Below are 24,482 nucleotides of genomic sequence, written 5' to 3'. Positions count from 1 at the left end.
AATTTTGACCATAAATTATGATAAATATAACCAAACTCCAAAGGTTGTTCTAATCCATGCAGTTCACACTGATTGTGACACACATTCTTAGTAGCTAGTGTCTCATGTCACTGCACTGGAGTCTACAAGCCGGAACTCTGTATGCACGCGTGTGTGCGTCTGTGTGTAAGAGTATGTGCGAGTGGTTGGTTGAGATGAATCTGAATGCAGAAGACTAATAAGGAAACTAGAGACTGGTATCTAGAATCCTACCCACCTGGCTTTGAGCTGAATTGTGCTGCATGACGCTGTAATGATCCGTTGAGCAGGCAGGGAGCATGCTGCCAAAGGTGACTGGGAAAGCGTTCTGTTGGCTCCTTGTTTTTGCTCCTATAGAGCAAAAAATACAGGCAACTTTTAACTGTGAGTGTTTCACTGGAAATGTACAATCTTTGTGTGTTCGAGTATTTGTTATAGTAAGAAACGTTTACACAGCTTGTAGAATTATTTCGTGGGAAAATAAATTTTTCTAACTTCTCCCACTTACTTTTCTAACCCTGCTTATTGTTCTGTTATCTTCCAGTATACCTATCATTCCATCCCCACCACAAACTCAAAGAGTTTCACTATCTGTCAAAACCTAGAAGTGCTTCTTATAACCAAAGTTTCTGCTCTTCATAAGTAATCAGGGCAAATGGGGTGACTTGAAGTGAACAAAATGGTCAGAGCATTTTCCTACATCAGACATCTATGAAGGGGAAACGAGAAGATATTATCTCAATGCTGCTGCTGTGAGCAGCTCACAATGTGGTTGTCATGTTAAGGCTAAACCTCCATGTGTACATTTTGTCCAGTTATGACTGGACCATGAGACAGTATTTGGTGTACAAGTACCTGAATTTATCCCTGGAGAATGCCTCTCTATAATTGCCTGACTTCAGATTTGTACATTATATAATTATGATTTTATTAAGTAAGTTAATCTATTTTTGTTTTGCTTCTTTTATTATTCCAGGTTCTTGCCAAATATTACTGGACCTTTATAAATAAAATGTTTCACGGTTAACTCCTTACTTTCCCTACTCCGAAGGAAACTCAGTTTTAAAAATGAGTTACATATATAGTGTTTTATCAGCTAATATGAAACATTTCCCTCAAAACCAGTGTATTTGTTAATTAGCTCCGTACTGTTGAAATGAATTTACTGACTACAAAAACTGTAGTCATATTATATAAATTGATGCAAAGTAGTCACATCATTGGAAAACCATATTCCAATTAAGATTACTTTTATAAAATATTTCTGATAAACTTTCCATCATGGTAAGATGCTGCTGATCACCAGCCTCCTTCTTTGCTACACATAATTTCATCCCAATAATAACTTTAGAATATTTAAATTCTTGAAGTATAACTGGTATGTATCTAACCTGCTGCTACTATTAATCCCTTTCAAAAAGTTGTGCTAATGGAGTCCATTTTTAAAATTCTAAACCTGGATTCTTACGGTTTTTATTTAACTTTATTGTGTAATGTTAGTCCAAATCAGAGTATTTCTCAAAAACTATATTTCAGGATTTGAGATAAGAGTATCTATACATGAAAACTGTATAGTGAACATATCTGTAAACAGTCTGTACTAAATTTGTAAATGAAGAAATAATCCCAGACAATGGGATATTTACTGACTTGTGGAATATAAAATTATAGTCTTTTCACAAAGCAAAAGCTTAACCTTAACTTAGTTGTAGAATCATGATTTTTGTAGTCTACCTAGAAAATGCTGGAAATGTTCTTAATAGTTCTACTGTTTTTTGTCAAACCCATTTCAGTTTTTACTATGCTCTTTCTCTACTGCTCATTTAAGTTACTGTTACAAAAAGGTGCTGCTAAATGTAGGGTGTCTTAGTCATATTGTACTTTGGGACAATGCCACATTTTTAACACGGTCTGCTCTGCATTCCTGTTAAACATTTGCTGTCAGCTACACTGAACTGTTCAACAAACCTGATTTAAAGAAATTAATCTAAAACAAATAAAGAGCTGGCTTCTGCACTGTTTATTATTAGTAGCATCAATTGTGATATGAGGAATGATTCTTACAGTTGAGAATATATTAAATATTCAACGATTCCCACTTGTGGAGCATTTTCCTTGGGACAATGCCAATCACTGATGTTATTTTAGTGACCTTCCCATGATGTCATAAAATAATAGCTAAGGTAGGTAAAGGATCTTTTAAGATATGAGCACAGCAAAATAATACTCCTTAATAATTAATAATAATTCTCTTCCACCTTAATTCTACATGTGCAATTCAGACTATGAATTTTATTATTCCTTCATTTTTAAATGAAGATCCATTTTGATGACAAATTTAATTCCTCATCCTTGCTCAGTGAGGTAATGCTGCTAGTCTCAGATATTCTGATCTTATTGAAACTTTAAGTCACACTGTTAGAGAAAAAAAGATTACATGGTTTTGGATCAGTTGTTTCATTCTGGCTAAATTATATTTTTTAACTATTTGTACTTCTCTTTGCTGTTTAAACTAAAATGTGATAAAGAGTTTACTCACTGTTGAATTAAATGCTTTTTCTGTTTCACAGATATGTCAACACTAAGGTTAAAAGATAATATATCAATTTCTTCCACATTTTCCTGATCTTTTTCCTTTTTATTGTATTTTTTTATTTGTCCTTTTAAGATTGAATGTGTTTCATTTTTCAATTTGCTTTATTTTTTGAAGGAAAGAAACCACTGAAAATGTGTATGTTAAAGGAAATACTTTTAAGAATTTAATTTATTTGTCCTGTTTTCGATATGCAAATATTTTTCTTCTATTTTGCCCACATTGCTTATATTTTGCTATTTATCAGTATTAACCAAAATTTATACATTTGCTGCTACCATTTTCATCCCAGCTTAACACATAAGGCTTGGTAGAGAACATGAGAGAAAATGGATTTTGTGCATTAAAACAAAATATATTTAAAATTTGGAGAGGTGTGCTAAGTCCTAGAAACAGAAGGGCCACAGGTAAACACTATTACTCTTTAGTCAAATGACATCTATTGGATATAAGGCAGACTGAAGGATATAAACAAGTCAGATATTTGAATCTTTGGAGCTTGAAATATTTTTCCCCTCATTCAATAAGCATCTGTTGGCAACCTGCTAGGAAGCAGTGACAGAAAACACAGGGTCCCTGCCTCCAGAATCTCCCCAAGTCTGAAGATAGTAGTTAGGAGCATGCCTAGAAAACTAGAGTATTCTCAAAGTGCCACAACAGCAGTAAATATGGTCCCTAGGGGTATAGAAAGACAAATGACTACCTCAAACTCAGGGAAGGGTATTCAAGAAAGGCTTCTTCAAAGATGAGGCCAATGAAAGGTCTTACCTGATCCAGGAGGCCTTGCAATCTCGATGGGTATAATAGTTATGAGACATTCCTAGCAGAAACCTATGGACGGGGGAAAGAAACTATTAGGCAATTGTTTCCAACTCTCCACTTACATGCCCAAGGCTCAGGAATTTGGGGATGATTTGGTAAGTGTTAACAAAAACATGTATATAACTATATATGATAGCCTTTAAACTAAGGCTGAATGTTTAAATATATCTCATCTAAAAAAACAAGTAGGATGAAGCAAGAATAAGTTTATCATTATTTTTTTTTTTAAGCAGTCACTTACATTGGCCACTATAGGGGATGACTGATCAATTTTGTTGTTTAGATCAGTGATCACCAACCTTTCGGACCTCAAGGACCACCAGTGGTCCGCGGACCACCAGTTGGCAACCGCTGCTCCAAAGGTTTCCTTAAACCAACAGTCGCCAACATTCCGGACCTCACGGTCCACCAGTGGTCTACAGCACTGGTTGGCGACCGCTGGTTTAGATGATGTTCTTGCTTTTACCTAAATTCAGATTTGATTTTGAAGTGGTCTTTTTGTATCTTGATGTGTCATAGTCATAATAGTCTTGCCTGATGTTGGTGTTCTGGGAAATTATGTCCAATAGGAGAACACCAAAGCCTTCCTGTAAATGCCAGGCCAGTTCCTAGTTGTCAGAAGTTGGCTTTCTCTTCCTCACCAATCACGTCTTCATTAACTATTACAGCATGTGTTCCAACAAATTATAAAAGGTACTGACATTGCGGAATATTCTCATTTTTTTAACCTACAAAGTGAAGAAAAGATTCATTTTACTTTTTAGTTTAAATCATGGGAGAGGGTAACACTTTAAAAAATAAAAAAAAAAAAAGCTAAAATAAATAATAAATAAATCATGGGGGAGGGGGAAAAGTAAACAGTAAAGGCAGACTCTTATTTACAAGACATCCAGACTTTATTTGAAAGAGGGTTTATTTATCAAATAGTAAGCAGAGAAAGAGGTAAAATATTCGGCTCAGTCATTAGCACATGGTAAATGTCATACCTCCTATGCCCTGAATTCTTAAGAAACTACTTAATTAGGAACTCAGGAATGAAAAATAATATACTTTATAACCAAATTAAATATTGCTATTTTTTTCCTTGTTAGATTCATTGATTGCCATTAAAAATGAAAACGTATGACTCCAAATAAACATGTTTCAGACATCTATAGACATCTTTTCTTTGTACTCTGCTAAATCCAAAAGGGAAAATTATTCTCAAATTACAAAATATAATCTCATATCTCTCCCCCTCCCCCACCTGTTATTTCCTCCATGTCTCTTGATCACTGGTGAAACAGCTGGCAGCCTTTTCTGTTTCCTTAGCAACCATGCCATCAATCACTTGGCCCAACAATAAATTGGTCTTTAAATTAAAACACACACACAACTGAGCAAATGTTTGGAACTTTCATTTCTAAGGATCCTTCTCCTCCATACTTTTGCATTTTACAAATTTTGCAATGAAAAAACCTATACAATCCTTATTTGCCAGCCAAATCATGTCTTCTACTCTGGCCTCTTTGAGAGAATCAATGTCCATGTCCTGTAATGGCACAACAGATGGATCAAATCGCTGCAGCTGTTTCAATTGTTCAAATGACAGGCCAGCTCCCAGCATTCCTTGTCCTCCAATGTGTGGTTCCTATTTAGAGGAAATAAATAAAAATATACATGAACACCCTACAATTAGCAAGTATAGGTGCCTGTGCACAATTTAAAAGACAAATTCAGTTGTATTATCACAAGTTCCAAAAATAGAAAAATGAGTAAATACCTTTTATTTTTGTAGAATATACTGTTTTTCCAGGTAGTGAAGTGGGGAAGCAGTAACATATGGTCACATAAAGAATAAATATTAAAACTCTGCTTATCAAACATCATGACATCTCAAAGGACCTGAGCGTCATAGTTAAAAATACAAATCATCGCCCTGCCACATTTTAGTTACGTGACCTTAAGCAAGTAACTTTACCTAATCGTTCCCTCATCTTATAAAATATAAAATACTCAGATACTCAGAGGCTTAAATAAAGAAGGTGCTATCATGCCTGGCTGTAGTGGCATATAGTGGCTGTCACAGAAGAGGTATATGGTCCTTAATAAATGGAACATTATATATATAAAAGCCAAGCGACCGGAACGCCGGAATGACTGGAACAACCGCAACAACCAGAAAGACCGGTTGCTATGACCGGCACTGCGGCCGGCCAATCGGCCCGAATGGGGGATGGCCCCTCCCCCTGGCCGGCAACAACCCCGATCCCCCCCTCACCCTGATTGGGGGTGGGACTGGCCGGCCAACCTCCCGTGTCCTCTCTCTGGCCGGCCTGGCCTGATTGGCCCCCATCGGGGCAGGCCAGCCGGACGTCACCGTGCACAAATTTGTGCACCAGGCCTCTAGTTATCAATCACAGCAATAGATAAAATTCAGTTTTATATATGAGACTTCCCCAAACTGAGTTCCTAAAGATGCCTCTCTCTGACCCATTCCAAGTAGATAAGTTTTTGTTGTTTTTAAATGCACTAGAATATAAAAAAGAGATCAATTAAGGCAGCATCAATCAGTTTAGAGGCATAAAGAATCATAGGAATTGAGTGATACTAGCAAACAACTACTGTGAAAGACCCATAATCCTAATTTAACTCCCCATTTCACAGACAAATGTTTGTGTTACTGAATATATATTTTCTTAGTTGTATGCCTGAAAACCTGTATTTATTAACCTATGAGGGTGGGGTGGGTAGAATCTCTCCTTTAGTTAAACATTGATACACACAAAATTTCATGTGAATTCTGAATCTTCCTTTCATTTACAATGTAATTATCTTAATTTCTGCATCCAGAAACCATCTCTGGATTGCTTTTTACTTATGTATTCCATAATTCTACAATTCTACACAGAATTCACCAGAATTCTATACAGAAAGGCATTAAAGTTACATGTTCAATGATCTGAATGCATATGAGCATTATGATAGATTTAAGCTTAATCTCAAACATCATGGACTAAAAACCTAGCTATAAACATATTTTCAATAAAAATCATAACAGAAACATGGTGCTAGGTAAAATGAAGTACAAGAAAGCTTTCTAAATGCTATGTAATTTACATAAGAAAATGTAAAGAAGCAATAATCCTAAACCATTACCCCACTTTGATTAGTCTTTTGATATTCTAGTTATTTTAAAGCCTGTTTGGGCTTTGATGTGACATGGGGAAAAACTGCTCAAAAATTTCCTTATTTGAAAAATTTAGAATGGGGAAGAGAGAAAAACTTGGAAACAAAATTCTTAGCAACATGAACAAGAACCATAAGTGAAAGAAAAATCTAATAAGAATACACCTGGGGAGAGAGAAACCAAGATGGTGGCATAGGTAAACACCTATACTGCTGCCTCGCACAACAATTTCAAAACTGCAACTGGAAGACAGAGCAGACATCGTCCAGAACCACTGGAAAGCTGGCTGAGTGGAAATATTCTACAACTAGAAGGAAAGAGAAAAGGACATTGAGACTCAGAGGATCTGTGGAGGTGCGGAGACCTGTGTGCGTGAAAAGGGCGGGCGGCTGAATACACGGCTGGCTTACTTGCAGCGTACAGAGAGGGCAGGCAGCAAGCGCGCAGCTAGCTTTCTCGCTCGGGAGGGAAACAAAACCTCCCGAGACTGCACTGAAATCCAGCCCCGGGTGAGACTTTGGGTACCAGACTCATTATGGGAGAAACTGGACTGTCTGGCAGCGGGCGAAACTTGAGAGCAGCCTTCTCGGAGAGGTGCGTGCAGCCATTACCGTGGGACACTGAGACACAGGAATCTTAGGGTGGGGCTGACGGGAAACCAAGGCTGTCTGCTCCACCCTGAGACTCCACCCCACCCAAGCTGAGCACAGAAGCTCTCCCAGCAGAGAAACTGCTGATCCTCACAGCCAGTTGGCCTTGAGGTCAACTTCCCCCAGTGATACCAACAACAATCAAGGCTTAACTACAACAAGACTGCACACACAGCCCACAAAGGGGTGCACCAAGAGTGTCCACCTCAGATAACTGGGGAGGCTGAACCATTGGGCCCTGCTAGGACACCTAGCACACAAAGCCACTCCATAAACTCAGGGAAGCAGCTAAAATGCGGAGACAAAGAAGCAGGCCACAAATGAAGGAAATGGACTAAAGCAAAAGACTGGATATAGAGTTCAAAACCACGGTTATAAGGTTTTTCAAGAATTTCCTAGAAAAGGCCGATAAATTTAACGAGACCCTCGAGGATATGAAAAAGGATCAACTAGAAATCAAGCATACACTGACTGAAATAAAAAATATTATACAGAGACCTAAAAGCAGACCAGAGGGTCGCAAGATTCAAGTCAAAGATTTGGAATATAAAGAAGCAAAAAACACTCAACCGGAAAAGAAAAAAGAATCGAAAAAGTTGAAGATAGTGTAAGAAGCCTCTGGGACAACTTCAAGCGTACCAACATCAGAATTATGGGGGTGCCAGAAGAAGAGAGAGAGCAAGATACTGAAAACCTATTTGAAGAAATAGTGACAGAAAACTTCCCCACCTGGTGAAAGAAATAGACTTACAAGTCCAGGAAGCGCACAGAACCCCAAAGAAAAGGAATCCAAAGAGGACCACACCAAGACACATCATAATTAAAATGCCAAGAGCAAAAGGCAAAGAGAGAATATTAAAAGCAGCAAGAGAAAAACAGTTAGTTACCTACAAGGGAGCACCCATACAACTGTCTACTGATTTCTCAACAGAAACTATGCAGGCCAGACGGGAGTGGCAAGAAATATTCAAAGTGATGAATAGCAAGAAACTACAACCAAGATTACTCTACCCAGCAAAGCTATCATTCAGAATTGAAGGTCAGATAAAGAGCTTCACAGATAAGAAAAAGCTAAAGGAGTTCATCACCACCAAACCAGAATTATATGAAATGCTGAAAAGTATTCTTTAAGAAAAGGAAGAAGAAGAAAAAGATAAAGATAAAAATTATGAACAACAAATACATAGCTATCAACAAGTGAATCTAAAAACCAAGGGAATAAAAAAATCTGATGAACAGTATTAACTGGTGAATATAATAGAATCAGGGGCATAGAAAGGGATTGGACTGACAATTCTCAGGGGAAAAGGGGAGTGGAGGGTGTGGGAAGAGACTGAACAAAAAGCGTACACCTATGGATGAGGATGGGGCGGCGGGGGGAGGTAAGGGCAGAGGGTGGGGTAGGAACCTGGTAGAGGGGAGCTATGGGGGGAAAAAAGAGGAACAATTGTAGTAATCTGAACAATAAAGATTTCTTAAATTAAAAAAAAGAATACATCTGGGCTCTGTGGCATTTAACACAAAGGCAAGGGATGAACACAAGGAAAACTTTGTCAGGATGTAAATTCTCTATGGGCAGTCTAAATGGATTTAATGAAACATTTTTGTTTATGACAGTATTTGTTTCAGAAGTTTTACCTGACAATTAAAATAGCCTGTGTTGATCCCTGCACTTGAGTTTCTGTGATGGGAATTATTCTTACCTGGGGCTGAAGCTGAAGGCAAGGAAATGCTGTGAGGGCCCAGGCCACTTGTTCCTCATTCTCTGCCAGCGTGATGGTGCAGGTGCTGTAAACAAGCACTCCCCCTGGCCTCAGCAGCTTCACTGCCTACAGAAAAACAGGGTCAGACTACATGTACCGCCAGGCTAAATAAACATAGTAAGGAATTTTACATCTATGTAATATCTTTCAAATATTTGGGATAAATAGAATGATGTTCTGTATGACCAGGATTCTTTCCTAGATATTCCGGACTAGATATATTTCATTATCTTGGAGCCATTTGGGCCACGAATTTTCCAAATCGGATCATTTGGTTCCATAACTTTAGTTACCAAATTTATATTTCTAGGCCAGTTTTCCTTCTAAATTCCATAATAATATACTGTATTCGATTGCCTTCTCAGTATATCTACTATGGAATTTGATATGTCCCAAAGCGAACCCCTATCTTCTCTCTGAAACCTATTGGAGACGTATTCCTATCATTCCAAATGTTCAGGTCCCAAATCTTAGATTATCCTTTATCACATTCCTTTCTCACATTCCCAATACATCAGCAAATCCTATTGTCTCTACTTTCAAAATATACACAGAATTTGGCTACGTCTCACCACTTCCATGGCTACCGTTCTGATCCAAGTCTCATGGTCGTTGCCTGGATCGCTGCAAGTATCCTACTTAGTCCACATCTTCCCTTTACCATTCTACAATCTATTATCAGTATGGTAATCAGAGCACTACTTTCACAACTTACCACTTCTCAGCTCAGAGCCCTTCAAATGCCCTCCATTATCACCTGGAGTCAAAGCCCAAGTCCTGAAAGTGGATGCCAAGCCCCTACACAAAGCAGGCCGCTTGCTGCCTCTCTGACCTCGCATTGAACACCTCCTCACTCCGCTTTAGCAACACTGGCCTCTGCTGTTCTGGAATATTTATGGCACACTCCCCCCGACCCGCCCCCCCCCCAAGGACCTGTGCAAAAGCGTGGAAACCTCTCCTAATTCTCCTCATTGCTTGCTCTTCACAATTTTCTTAACTCTACTTACATGTCACCTTTCCAGCAATGCCCACCCTGACCACCCTATGTAAAATTGCAATTATTTCAATCCAGCACTCCTATTCTCCCTTTCTTTCTAATAACTTACTCACCTATTTGTTCATTTTCCTACCCAATCAGAATAGAAACCTCATTAATAAAGGCAGAAACTATTCTATCACTACTGTCAGCACCTAGAATAATCCTACATAATAAAAGAGTAATATGCAAATTGGCCACACCTTTGCTACACCCAAGCCACGCCCACCAACCAATCAGGGTGAGTATGCAAATTAACCCAACCAAGATGGCAGTTAATTTGCATATCAAGACAGTGTAGAAAGAAGCCAAGCCTGTAGAAGGGAGCGAAGCTGTGGAGAAGCAAGTAAGCGGGGCAGAGGAGAAGGAAGGGAAGCAGGCAGGGCGGGGAGAAGGGACTGAAAGCAGGCGGGACCAGGGGAGAGCGCAGCAGGAAGCCCTATTGCAGGAATCTTCCTGCAACGGGAACTCTAGTATATTACATAAAATAGGTGCTCAATAAATAATTCCAATAAATAAATGAATCAGGAAATAAGGTGTCATACAAAAATAAATTTGTTCTAAATAATTAAAATTTAAATCTTTTTAAAATTTTAACAAAATATTTCAAAATATACACTGAGTGGCCAGATTATTATGATCTCTGAACGCATAATAATCTGGCCACTCAGTGTATATCCTATATAATAAAAGGCTAATATGCAAATTGTCCCCTCGACCAGGAGTTCAACCAGAAGGCAGGCTGATCAACCACCCATGTCCCCTCCCCCTGGCCAGACTGGCCGAACCCCACCCATGCACAAAAATTCATGCACCAGGCTTCTAATACACACACAAACACACAAACACACACACACACACACACACACACACACACACACACACACACACACTGAGTGGCCAGATTATTATGTGTTCAGAGATCATAATAATCTGGCCACTCAGTGTATATATATAATGTATACTTATGCTTTTAAATCAGAGTACAGTAGGTCCTTGGGTTATATAGGAGATCCTTTCCTATGGCGCAACATAACGTGATTTTTGCCGTAAGTTGGAAACAACCTACATAAGCACCTACATAACTCACATGGAGCACATACAAAACAGTAATGAAGTGAAACAGTAAAAAAAAATTTAAAAGATAACAATTCCTGACCTTTACTTGTGGAAAATACGGTAAATAATAAAAAACATAAAGCACATATGTACATATGTCAAAATGACGGAAATTTTAACTTTTTATAAAGAAACTAGGGGCCTGGTGCACTAAATTCGTGCACGGGGGTCCCCTCAGCCCAGCCTGCATCTTCTCCAATCTGGGACCACTTGGGGAATGTCCGACTGCCAGACATCCCTCTCACAATCCGGGACCACTGGCTACTAACTGCTCACCTGCCTGCCTACCTGATTGCCCCTAACTGCCCCCCTTGGTGGCCTGGTCATCTCCAAATGCCCCCCTGCCAGCATAGTCGCCCCTAACTGCCCCCCTGCTGGCCTGGGTGCCCCTGTCCCCCCGCTGGCCTGGTCGCTCCCAACTGCCCCCCCACCGGCCTGGTCACTCCTCACTGCCCCCCTCTGTCAGCCTGGTTGCCACTCACTGCCCCCCTGTGCCAGCCTGGTCGCCCCCAATTGCCCCCCCCCCCCTGCAGGCCTGGTCACCCCACGCAGCCTGCTGTTAGTTCATTTGGTCGCCCCTCACTAACCCTCCTGTCAGCCTGGTCACCCCATGCAGCCTGCTGCTCTGTTTGGTCACCCCTCACTAACCCCCTGCCAGCCTGGTCGCCCCATGCAGCCTGCTGCTCGATCGTTTGGTCATCCCTCACTGACTCCCTTGCTGGCCTAGTCACCCCATGCAGCCTGTTCGGTTGTCCGTTTGGTAGCGATGGTCGCTTAGGCTTTTATATATATAGATGGAGGATGGCGACATAACCACAAAATGACGTATGTCGAGTCCTATGTAACCCGAGGACTGTCTGTATGCTGATCAAAATTTAAATTTTGTTACTGTGGGCCAGCTATTATTTTAAGCAACTTACATGGGTTTTCTCAATAAATCTTTTGAACAAATATGACTTATAGTTACTCTCTCCACTGATGTAAATTAGGTATAGTTATTACCTCCATTTCTCAGATATGGAATCAATGTACCCAAAGTCACTTATGGAGAGGATGCATGACTCTAATCAAGATTTATCTGATTCTGGCATTCCTCAAGAAACAAGAAAATTCTCAAATAAGCAATCAAGCCTACAGCTTAAAGAAACTAGAAAAAGAAGAAAAAAATAAGCCTAAGGTGAGTAAAAGGAAAATAATAAAGATCAGGGCAGAAATAAACAAAATAGAGTCTAAAAGAAAACAACAGAAAATATAAATCAAACCAAGAGCTGATACTTTGAAAAGATAAACAATATACACTGAGTGGCCAGATTATTATGATCTCTGAACGCATAATAATCTGGCCACTCAATGTATATCCTATATAATAAAAGGCTAATATGCAAATTCTCCCCTCGACCAGGAGTTTGACCAAGCAGGCAGGCCAGCCAATCACCCATATCCCCTCCCCCTGGCCAGACTGGCTGGACCCCACCCATGCACGAATTCATGCACCGGGCCTCTAATACACACACACACACACACACACACACACACTGAGAGGCCAGGTTATTATGCGTTCAGAGATCATAATAATCTGGCCACTCAGTGTATATATAGCTTTAGCCAGACTCATCAAAAAAAAAGAGAGAGGGCCCAAATAAATAGAATCACAAAAGAAAGAGAAGTCACACTAACACCACAGAAATACAAAGAATTACTATATATGCCAATAAACAGAAGAACCTGAGGGGGGAAAAAATGGATAAATTCCTAAAACAATACAATCTCCCATGACTGAATAAAAAAAAAAAAGAAAGAAAAAGAAAACCTGAACAAACCAATAAATAAAATTAAAAAATCAAATAAGTAATAATAATAATAATAAACTCCCATTGAACAAAATCCCTGGAGCATATGACTTCATAGGTGAATTTTACCAAATATCCCCCCCCCAAAAAAAAATACTTAGCCTTCTCAAACTATTCCAAAAAAATAAAGAAGGAAGACTCCAAAACTCATTTTATAAGATAAAATCAGTAAAAAGACACTACAAAAAAAGAAAAGAAAAGGAAAAGAGTATGGAAGTTCCTCAAAAATTTTAAAATAGAACTACCATATGACTCAGCATTCTCACCTTTGAGAATTTATGTGAAGAAATCCAAAACACTAATTTGAAAAGATATATGCATCGCTATGTTCACTGCAGCATTATTTACAACTAGAGGCCCGGTGCACGAATTTGTGCACCCGTGGGTTCCCTCCGCCTGGCCTGTGGGATCAGGGCAAAACCGGCTCTCTGACATCCTCCGAGGGGTCCTGGATTATGAAAGGGCACAGGCCAGGCTGAGGGACCCCACCGGTGCATGATCGGGGCTGGAGAGGGACACAGGAGGTTGGCCAGCCAGAGAGGGACCGCTGGAGGGCACCAGGGCGTGTTCAGCCCGTCTCGCTCAGTCCCGACTGGCCAGACCCCAGCAGCAAGCTAACCTACTGGTCACAGCATCTGACCCCTGGTGGTCAGCGCACATCATAGAGAGCAGTTGAGCCACTTTAGCATATCACAAGCATATTACGCTTTGGTTGAATAGATAACCAGATGACTGGACACTTAGCATATTAGGCTTTTATTATATAGGACTAGTGATCTGGTGCATGAAATTCATGCACATTAACCTTTTGCACTCGGATGTCGAGTGTGACTCGACACCATTAGCATTAGAATAAAGGAATCAAGAAAAAAGCAAGTGAGTGCAAAGGGTTAAAAGGGAATTAATTAGAGGAAATATTTTTAATATTGCTCTTTGCCCTTTATAATAGAAATGTCAGAGATGAAAGAAAATTAGTAAAATGTATATGAAAATCTTCCTCCTGTCAGAGTCTGGGGTGTGCCATGGGAACCAGAATCAAGTCCCTGCCCACCCACATGCGCCTCAAAATCGTGCGAGACCCAGACCCGGCCGGCCCCACCCACATTGGGCTAGAACCAGACCCGGCCGGCCCCACCCCTGTAAAGCCCCCCTGGGTGGGGGGCATGGCCTGAGGTGCCCCGGCCCAGGCCCGGGGGCATGTTCTGAGGTCCCCCATCAAGCCCCACAAAGCAGGGGTGCAGCCTGAGGTCCCCTGGCCCGGGGCGGGGGGCACGGCCTGAGGTCCCCCAGCCCGGCACCAGGGCAGGGGCATGGCATAAGGTACCCTGTCAAGCCCCACTGGGCAGGGGTCACAGCCTGAGGTCCCCTGTCATGCCCCACTGGGTGGGGGGCACGGCCTCAGGTCCCACGGCCTGTCACCAGGGCGTGGGGCATTGCCTCAGGTCCCCTGGCCCGGTGCTGGGTTGGGGCATGGCCTGAGGTGCCCCGGCCTAGGCCGGGGGGTGCGCCTTGAGGTCCCCTGGCCCGGGCCAGGGAGTGTGGCCTGAGATCCCCCGTCAAGCCCTGCTGGGCAGGGGGCACAGCCTGAGGTCCCCCTGCCTGGTGCCGGGGTGGGGAAACGCAGCCTGAGGTCCCGTTAAGCCCCACCAGGTGGGGGGCGCAGCTTCAGGTCCCTGCTGATTGCTTGTTAAGGCTCGTTACGGGAACTCAGCTTCCACTGTGGGCACAGCCATCTTGTGTCATGGAATCCCTGCCTCCACTGTGGGCGCAAGAATCTTGACCATTATAGCGTGATGGTCAATTTGCATATTCCCTCTTTATTAGATTAGACTAGAAGCCCAGAGCACGAAATCGCATGACATCCAGACCGACCGCGCTGGCGGGACCCCAGGCCTCACCGCGCAGAGCTGTGGGACCCCAGGCCTTGCCACTCAGAGTCACAGGCCCCATCTTCGCCGTGCAGCTCTGACTGGTTGTTTGGTCATGACCCTAATGGTGTCACGACCACAGGCCTTTTATTTTTTTTATTTTTTATTTTTATTTTTTTTTCACAGGCCTTTTATAATATAGGATAGCCCAGATATAAAAGCAACCTAAGTGTCCATCGATAGATAACTGAATAAAGAAGATGTGTTACATATATACAATGGAATATTACTCAGACATTAAAAAAAAGAGTGAAATCTCACCATTAACACATTAAGTGCCATGTCACTCACTGGTGACTGACACTATACTTTCCATATGGAAGACAAAGCAGGCTAGGCGCTTAACGTGTTAAGGACAACATAAATGAACCTAGAGAATATTGTGCTAAGTGAAATAAGTCAGATAGAGAAAGACAAAAAATGATTTTATTTACATGTGGAATCTAAAGAGCCAACGAACAAACAAAACATAAACAAACTCAGAGATACAAAAAACAAATTGATGGTTGCCAGGAGGAAGGGAAGTATGGGGCTGGGGGAAAAAAGTGAAGGGATTAAAAAGTACAAATTGGCAGTTACAAAACTGCCATGGAGATGTAAAGAGCAGCATAAGAAATATAGTCAATAGCATGTAATAACTATATATGGAGTCAGGGAAGTACTAGATTTATTAGGGGAATCACTTCATAAGTTATATAAATGTCTAACCACTATTATGCCAAGTGAAATAAATCAGACAGAGAAAAATACCATAGATTTTACTTATATGTGAAATCTAAAAAATAAAGTAAATGAACAAACTAAAGAAAAACCAACCTATAGATACAGGGAACAAATTGATGGTTGCTAGAATGGGAGGAAGGATTGGGCAGAATGGGTGAAAAAGCTGAAAGGAGTTAAGAAGCACAAATTTCCAGTAATAAAAATAGTCACGGGGATGTAAAACACAGCATGGGGAATACAGTCAATAATAAGAATTATATCTGGTGGCAAGTGGGTACTAGACTTAAGGGGGTGATCACTTCATATAAGTGTCTTATCGCTATGTTGTACAATGGAAAGTAATATAGTATTGTGTATCAACTCTAACTGAAAAATTTAATTAACAAAAAAAGTTTGTCTGATTCTAAGTCCACATTCTCAATCAATTTTAATCCATGCCAGATGGCATACCTGCTATATTCTCCATTGCCTCTCATACTGTCAGCTGTTCCTTTTTTTGAGATAATGCATCCTAAGTAGTTCTTTTTGCTATTATCTAGAAAGAAAAGCCAAGTGTCTTAAAACAGTATCCTAATTTTACCCCCCCCATCAAAATGGACTTTAGCTATAAATAAAGCTTCTTTTACACTGCTTGCTGTTTTAACTCTCAAGATGTGTTCTTCCCAGATTGTATAAAAAAAGAACAAGTTAAATAATCCATGACCAGTGCCACCTTTATGTACGAAAGGAGACAACAGGAGAGATGACTGGAAATATACTCAAAGACAGCTTCAGAGACCACATAATATTACACCCACTGTTGCTGTAGCCTATGTGTTTATAATTAAGACCTGAGTAAAAATAATGAAGTAATCCTTGATCAAATGCTATCTATATTTTGTGAAATCTATTGTATCATTTTTGCAAGACTGAGAGAAATTCTCAAATATTCTATCTGGACTTCTTCTGAAATGTACTGGTGACCAGTTAAATTTGCAGCTTTTATGGTTCTCTTATTTCCTACACTGGACATTGTCACTTCCCATTTTTATTTCTTTTGGACTTCCCACTTTTACTATTTTTTAAAACTTTTCAATTACAGTTAATGTAACAATATTATATTAGACCAGTGGTCGGCAAACTGCGGCTCACGAGCCACATGCGGCTCTTTGGCCCCTTGAGCGTGGCTCTTCCACAAAATACCATGTGCGGGCTCACACGTACAGTGCGATTGAAACTTCGTGGCCCATGCGCAGAAGTCGGTTTTCGGCTCTCAAAAGAAATTTCAATCGTTGTACTGTTGATATTTGGCTCTGTTGACTAATGAGTTTGCCGACCACTGTATTAGACAGTTATATAAATGGACTTCCCACTTTTTTCTTAAATTTGCTATCTAAAATGATCCAGGAACCCTATTAAAAAGAATAACTGGTTTTATATATAACTAGAGGCCCGGTGCACGAAATTCGTGCTCAGAGGGGGGATTCCCTCAACTCAGCCTGCACCCTCTCCAATTGGGGACCCCTTGCGGGATGTCCGACTGCATTTTAGGCCTGATCCCAAGGATCGGGCCTAAACCGGCAGTCAGACATCCCTCACAATCTAGGACCACTGGCTCCTAACTGCTCACCTGCCTCCCTGCCTGATTGCCCCTAACTGCTTCCGCCTGCCAGCCTGATCACCCCTGTCTTCTCCTGCAGGCCTGATGTCGCCCCCCCCCAACTACCCTCCTCTGCTGGCCAATTTGGTTCTGATTGGTCGGTTCCTATGCCAGCGTCAAAAGCTTCACCTCCTAGGCAGCCATTGGCTCCCCACAGCACCCAGATTTGGTTCTCATTGTTCGGTTCCTATGCCAGTCAGCGTCAGAAGCTCCGCCTCCTAGGCGGCCATTGGCTCCCCACAGCACCTACCTTTGGTTCTCACTGGTCAGTTCCTATGCTAGTCAGCATCAGAAGCTCCGCCTCCTAGGCAGCCATTGGTTCCCCACAGCACCCACCTTCGGTTCTGATTGGTTGGTTCCTATGCCAGTCAGCATCAAAAGCTCCGCCTCCTAGGCAGCCATTGGTTCCCCACAGCACCCACCTTTGTTTCTCATTGGTCAGTTCCTATGCTAGTCAGCGTCAGAAGCTCCGCCTCCTAGGCACCCATTGGTTCCCCACAGCACCCACCTTTGGTTCTGATTGGTTGGTTCCTATGCCAGTGAGCATCTCCAGGCCTATCTCTGGGCCTGATCCAAGAGGCAGGGCTTAACAGCAGTCCCCACCCCCAAACCCCCCTGCCAAGGCCGGGAGAGAAAGAAAAGCATGGCTGCTGGCGAAGATCAGAAAGAAAGAGGGAGAGAAAGAGTAAGGTAAGTACACTGATCAACAGCTTCCACTGAGGCTGCAGATCAGACCCTGACTCTCTTTCTGGGTCTCAGCCACCTGAGCAGTCAGTGTTGGGTCGCCAGGCTGCAGCTGGACAACCCAGTGCTGACTTCTGGATGGTCTGCATTTGGTCGCAGTCTGGGCCCCTTCCCAAGCCCCAGGCTTTAGGCTTGGGAAGCGCCCCCCCCGCCCCGCCCCTCCGATCGCAGGCTCGGCCCCTCCGATGGTCGTCTGGGAGTGACCTGGGTACCGAAGAGGTTCCCAGGACCCTCTATGTATGCAAATTAACCTCCATCTTTGTTGGGTTAATTTGCATACTCACTCTGATTGGCTATGGGCATAGCGGAGGTATGGTCAATTTACATGTTTCTCTATTATTAGGTAAGATTATTCACATCAAGTAGTAAATAATCCTGGGACATTTTAAAGATCAAGCAGAATGATGGAAACTCATTACATCTGAGTGAAGAAATTCTACTATTACCTGAAAGAAATAGTGAAGTCAACATAAAGGAAAGCTCCCTGTATTTAAAACTAGACCTTCTCTGTCCTTTTGTGTGTGGTAAAATATACATAATAAATTTATCATATTAATAACCACGCCTAAGTATACAATTCAGTGGCATTAAGTACATTCACACTGCTGGGCAATCATCACCATTATCTAAATCCAGATTTTTTTCATCATCTTACACTTAAACTCTGTGCCCATTAAACAGTAACCCCTTATTCCTTCATATCTCCAGCCCCTGGTAACCACTAGTCTCTATGAATTTGCCTATTCTAAGTTACCTTATATAAATGGAATAATATAATATGTCTTTTACGTCTGGCATAATGTTTTCAAAGTCCATCCATGTTGCAGCATGTATCAGGACTTCATTCCTTTGTAAGGCTGAATAATATTGCACTGTATGTATACCACATTTTGCTTATTTACCTGTTCATGGACACTTCAGTGGTTTCCACATTTGGTTATTGTGAACAATGCTGCTATGAACACCGCTTTCTATCTTTTAAACATCAAACCAGTGAAGGCCAACTCTCTTTCACAGCAAAGTATCATCACATACCACAGTAAAGAGTTTTCGCTGTAAGGGTTGATATGATGTCACTTCCTTCAAAGTCCAAGAACAAGCCATGTTTGGTCTCTGCCCCAGTCCACTGCAGGGTGCATCAAGAAGAATTCGATCAAAAGATTCTGGTAAGAATGGGGGCTCTCCTATAAAGAGAATTATAAACATATTTGTGTCTGCCCTATTGGTCTACAATAAAAAAATTCCTGAGACAGAAGCAATTATCAGGAATTTAAAATCAGTCTGGAATAGAAAGTAGAAAAAACAATTACTCCCCTCAATCAAGTACCTGATGAAAGTAATTTTGACTTATATTTAATACTAGAGGCCCGATTCACGAAGATTCATGCAAGAATGGGTCTTCCTTCCAAGGCCGGCACCGCCTTCGCTCCGACCTGGAGCCACCTTTCTGCCTTCCCACGCTGCCCAGAGGCCTGGAGCGGCTGAGGTGGTGTGCCCCCGGCCAGTCGGCGCCTGCATATGCAAATTAACCTGCCATCTTTGTTGGGATAATTTGCATACTCACTCCTGATTGGCTGGTGGGTGTCGCAAAGGTACGGTCAATTAGCATGTTACTCTTTTTATTAGGTAGATAGATTTTACTTTAAAAAAAGTTTAAAGATTATTACAATTGAGGGTTATTCTGTTGATATAGTGTAAATCAAGGCCTAAGCAAACGTGTATCCCCAATGTCAGAAGCCACAATTCATTAGAGCGAAGACCCGGAAAGAATTCAAGTCATTCTGAGAGCCGATACTTCTCGTGGTAATCCCCACTGTAGACAGCACCAGAAAAAGAGAGCACCTATCAGGTTCCAGTCAAGCATACTAATTGTATGGTTTCTCAGGCTCCTTGCTCTGCGTCCATCAGCAAGGCTATGCTCTACAATGAGATAACAGCTCCCTAGATCCAATCTTTCATAGGTTTCCCTCTGTATTCAAGTAATTTTCTCCATTCTAAATTCTGAACTATTTAGTGTTACTAGAGCAAGCCATGAAAACCAAAGTCTGCTTATATATTTACTAGAGGCCCGATGCACGAAATCGTGCAAGAGTAGGCCTTCCTTCCCCCGGCTGCCAGCACCAGCTTCTCTCTGGCCCCGGCTTCATCCAGAAGGATGTCCAGTCTAATTAGCATATTATGCTTTTGGTCTAATTAGCATATTACGCTTTTATTATTACAGATAGATGCTAGCTAACTACAAGCAAGATAATGCTGCTGAATGCTTTTACACAAAGCTAGTTGATTTCCTACAGTACCCACAGCATCATTCTGTTTTTCTTTGATTGCAAAACTGTCAGACACAAGCTCTTATTGATTTAACTCATCTCCATCTATAACCATCCTTGCTTTCTTACTGTCTCAGAAAAAGTATCTTTTCAATGTAAACAATTATTTTCAAGGTTTTTGATATATACTGATATACATCCTCTAGAAAGACTATACCAATTTACATTTCTAGTTCATGAGTATATTTGTCTTCCCCAAATCCTCATCAGAGTTGACAATTATTGCCCAGCTGGTGTGGCTCAGTGGTTTAACGTTGACCTATAAACTTGGAGGTGAAGATTCAATTTGCAGTCATGGCACATTCCTGGATTGCCAGCACAATCCGCAGTGGGGGGGGGGGGGGGGGGCCATGAAGGAGTCAGCCAATCGATAATTCTCTCTCATCATTGATGTTTCTCTCTCTCTCTCTCTGAAATCAATGAAAATCTATTTAAATAAAAAAGGTTGACAATTATTTTATTGGCCATTTGTATTTTTTCTGTATATGGTCACATTCTTTATTTTTGGCCTTTTTCCACTAAGATTGCTATATTTTCCTTTATTAATTAGAAGAGTCCTTTTTATATTAAGAATATTAACCTCTCCTCTAAGTTTCGTGCACCTTGAAAGGAATTGTGGGCCACAAGGCTGAGGTGGGCACAGGGGCGGGTCTTGGCCCATCCTCCGTGCCCCCACCCGACCCCTTCCCCTGTGGCCCCCGGTCCCGTCTGCCGGCAGCCCCACTTCCACTGCCATTGCTCCCATGTGCTGACAGCGTGCAGCGATTGGGGCTGGCGCCAGCAGCAGGTGAGAGCAGAGCCTGCACCGTCAGTGGGTTTGAGCGGCTGCTGCTGCCCCAATTGCCCCTCAGGAGCAGGGGGAGGTGGAGAAGCCCTCAGGGGCAATTGGGGCTGGCAGCCACCACTCGCACCTGCTGACAGCACCAAGTGATCGCGACCGGTGCCAGGTGCCAGCAGCAGGTGCGAGTGGCGGCTCCAGCGCCAGCTGCGGATGCGAGTGGGGCCAGCGCTGGCAGTGGGTGCGAGCGGTGGCTCCAGCTCTGGCAGTGTGTGCAAGCAGGGCCATTGGCAGCAGCAGGTGCGAGAGGTGGCTGCCGGCCCCGATCGCCCCCCAGGAGCAGGAGGAGGTGGAGAAGCCCTGAGGGGTGATCAGGGCCGGCAGCTGCCACTCACACCTGCTGACGGTGCTGAGTGGTTGGGGCAGGCGCCGGGCTCCAGCAGCGGGTGCGAGTGCCCGGCTGGACCGTGGCACACAGGAGCAGATTTTTCAGTAACCACCAGAGGCTCACCCTGATGACAGCGACCAGCGCCCCACCTAGGTCTGGCGCCCCTGCTTACCTGCTCCATCATCCTGCCGCGGCTGATGCCCACCATGTTCCGTGCTCTGCCGCCTGCTGCCAATGCCCACCATGTTCCGCGTGCACACCCTGGTGGTCAGCACACGTTATAGCGACCAGTTGTGCCGTTGTTCCACTGTTTGGTCTATTTATATATTAGGGTTTTATATATATAGATTGCTGAATATTAAATATATCCTTTTCCTTGTTGAGTTTTATCTTTTCTTTCATGCTTTAACATCTTCTCCATTAGTGCAATTAATAAATGTTCACCTTTATGTGCTTCTAGTTATTTTCAGTTTAATTCTTTATAGTAAACTCCTTAATCCATCTTCAAATTACTTTTGTGTGCATCAAGCATGTCAAACTTGCAGCCAGCGAGCTGCATGCCTTGTTTATTTAAATGAGGTGTACATACTTCCCCCCACTCTCCATAATTTGTCGCAGATCTATTTATTAACTAATTTATTCTTTCTTCCAGGTTTGAAATGCTTTTTTTATCATATACTAAATTCTTGTACATATAGGGACCCATTTAAAGGGCTTTTGTTTTGCCTCAAGGACCCATTTAAAGGGCTTTTGTTTTGCTAGCTATTAATCTCTATTTTCTGAGCTCCAAATCCACCTTCTCTCCTCTGCTGTGTGATTGAGGTGGGAACTGTAAACAATTCTCCCTTGGTTTCTGGCTTCCTTTCAAGATTCACATGTAGGAGACAGAGTGATGGAGGGTGGGGAGATGAGAGACAAGGAGTACAGAATGGACTTTCTCATTCCTGTTTGCTTACTACTCCTATCAAAAGCATCCCAACTACAGCCCTTTACCTTGGCAACAGCAGTTCCTAGCTACTTCCATTAAGTATCAGACCTCCCTCAGAAGTCTCAGTCCAGCTCCATGACACTGCCTGCTTTCAATCCTAAGGGAAGAGCAGCAGCTGGGTAGCATCCACTTCCTTAGTTTTTTGTTTTTTTAAAAAATATATTTTATTGATTTTTTTACAGAGAGGAAGGGAGAGGGAGAGTTAGAAACATCGATGAGAGAGAAACATCAATCAACTGCCTCGTGCACACCCCCTACTGGGGATGTGCCCACAACCAAGGTACATGCCCCTGATCGGAATCGAACCTGGGACCCTTGAGTCCGCAGCCGACGCTCTATCCACCGAGCCAAACCGGTTAGGGCTCCTTAGACTTTTTAATTTCAACTCCATGGAACCTTTTCTCTGAGCTTTTTGGTTCTAATGAGCAAACCTCCTCCCTTTGTTTCTCCTGCTACAGGGTAAGAACTGCATTCTGCCATTTATTGCCTCTAGATTGCCTAAGTGACCTCCTTTTGCTTTTTCAGCTCTCCAATACCTATTTAACTGACTCTTTATACTGTTTTTACCAAACTGATTCTCTTTAGTGTGACTTTATACTAAATTCTTTCTATTGAAATACTTTGTATAATTTTATTTTGAATCCTGTGGCCAGATGAATTCCCCTAAAACACAGGTCTCAACAAGTTATTTATTCCTCTGACATTAATAAAAAAAATTTGTTAGTTTCATAGCTACCTAACATTATGAAATAAACTCCTGAGATTAACAAAGAGAGACTATTATTAATCTGGCCTTATCTATTTCTCCAGCCGCATTTCTCTGTATTCTCCCATATTCACCAATGTTAAAAACAAAGCAAAACAGAACATTGCTTTGTTACCAAGATGCATGAACTTTCCTATGTGTATGCCTCTGCTAATTCTCACCTGCAATGTCCCCTGCACTCATTTCCATTTGTCAAAATGCTACGCACCCTTTTGAAGCCTGACAAATGCCACCTCCTTCCCTAACTCTTTTTCTATTGTCCCCGTGAGAAATAAACATTCTGACTTCATTTTGTATCTTTCAGATGCACAGTCTTAAATTATAGTCACCAGTGTTCAGGTCTTATTCTCCCCCACCCCAAACACTAAAAAATCCTTAAAAACCAAGAAATCTGCAAGCCCACAGAATACTTTTGTGTGAACTAGAACTAAGGCACCCCTTCCTCTGGATTAACACTCTCATGCACACAATGAACAGAGCACAGGCCAGATTTCAGCCCCCACTAGCCCCTTAGCCTGGTGCACTGCACAGGGCACAACTGTACACTGTGGCCCTGAGGGTGGGAGCAGTGCCTAGTCACTGAACTCACGCTTCCTAGTAAGTACAATTTTAATAGAAGGTACTGGATGACTATTAAAAAATTAAATTAAGAAATTCATAAAAATATTCTAAACCCGTCGTAGATCAGACAAAAAAATCACCAAAATACTGCCCAAATGCACCTGTTCCAAGTGAAATTTCTCTTATTCAAACCTAGAAAGGCATGGGATAAACTTTTAAGGCTTATGTACTGCAAGAGTCCTGGTATTTTTGTTTCATAAACCCTTTTCTCATAATATATATTGGAACTAACTTTAGAGATTTGTAAAGCTGCACTGTTTTGGGATGGTAAAAACCATAATTCAGGAGCAATTTTTTTGTTAAAAATAAATGAAATTGAGACAACTTTTGGAATGAGGACATGAGGAGTTCCACAACCTTTTCTCCACTGAAATAACGATAACTGGTGAAAATTATAAAAAACAAAAACCACCATTTAAAGTCTCTGGAAAATGTCCAGGACATACATCAAATGAAGAAACACTTATTCAAGAAAATATACTACATCTCAGCAAGAATAGTGAGAAACTATGGCTGAGCTACAACCCACATTCACTCCTTTGTCCCAACTGCCTCTCTTC

General features: G+C 41.9%; 1 protein-coding gene across 4 annotated transcripts in view; it reads right to left on the bottom strand.

The window, feature by feature from the left end:
• Window positions 1–236: 236 nt before the first annotated feature.
• Window positions 237–24,482, bottom strand: part of NSUN6 (NOP2/Sun RNA methyltransferase 6) — a 56,824-nt gene continuing 32,578 nt past the window's right edge. For 2 of the 4 annotated variants that reach the window (XR_013813324.1, XR_013813326.1), the window contains exons 9-13: window positions 19,090–19,238; window positions 8,956–9,081; window positions 3,968–5,063; window positions 3,380–3,442; window positions 237–369 (exon numbers count right to left, since the gene is read on the bottom strand). Coding sequence is in view for 1 of the 4 variants with exons in the window: in XM_079766827.1 (XP_079622953.1) it covers window positions 4,836–5,063; window positions 8,956–9,081; window positions 19,090–19,238 (503 nt within the window). In the remaining 3 variants the exon portion in view is untranslated. Of the gene's footprint in view, window positions 370–3,158; window positions 5,064–8,955; window positions 9,082–19,089; window positions 19,239–24,482 lie in introns of those variants that run through there. The other 2 variants (XR_013813325.1, XM_079766827.1) reach the window with 2 other exon arrangements.

Source organism: Cnephaeus nilssonii, assembly GCF_951640355.1.
Source record: "Cnephaeus nilssonii genome assembly, chromosome: 1".
Lineage (NCBI taxonomy): Eukaryota > Metazoa > Chordata > Mammalia > Chiroptera > Vespertilionidae > Cnephaeus > Cnephaeus nilssonii.
Note: the sequence above shows the minus strand (reverse complement) of the source record. Positions and strands in the feature narration are given on the sequence as shown.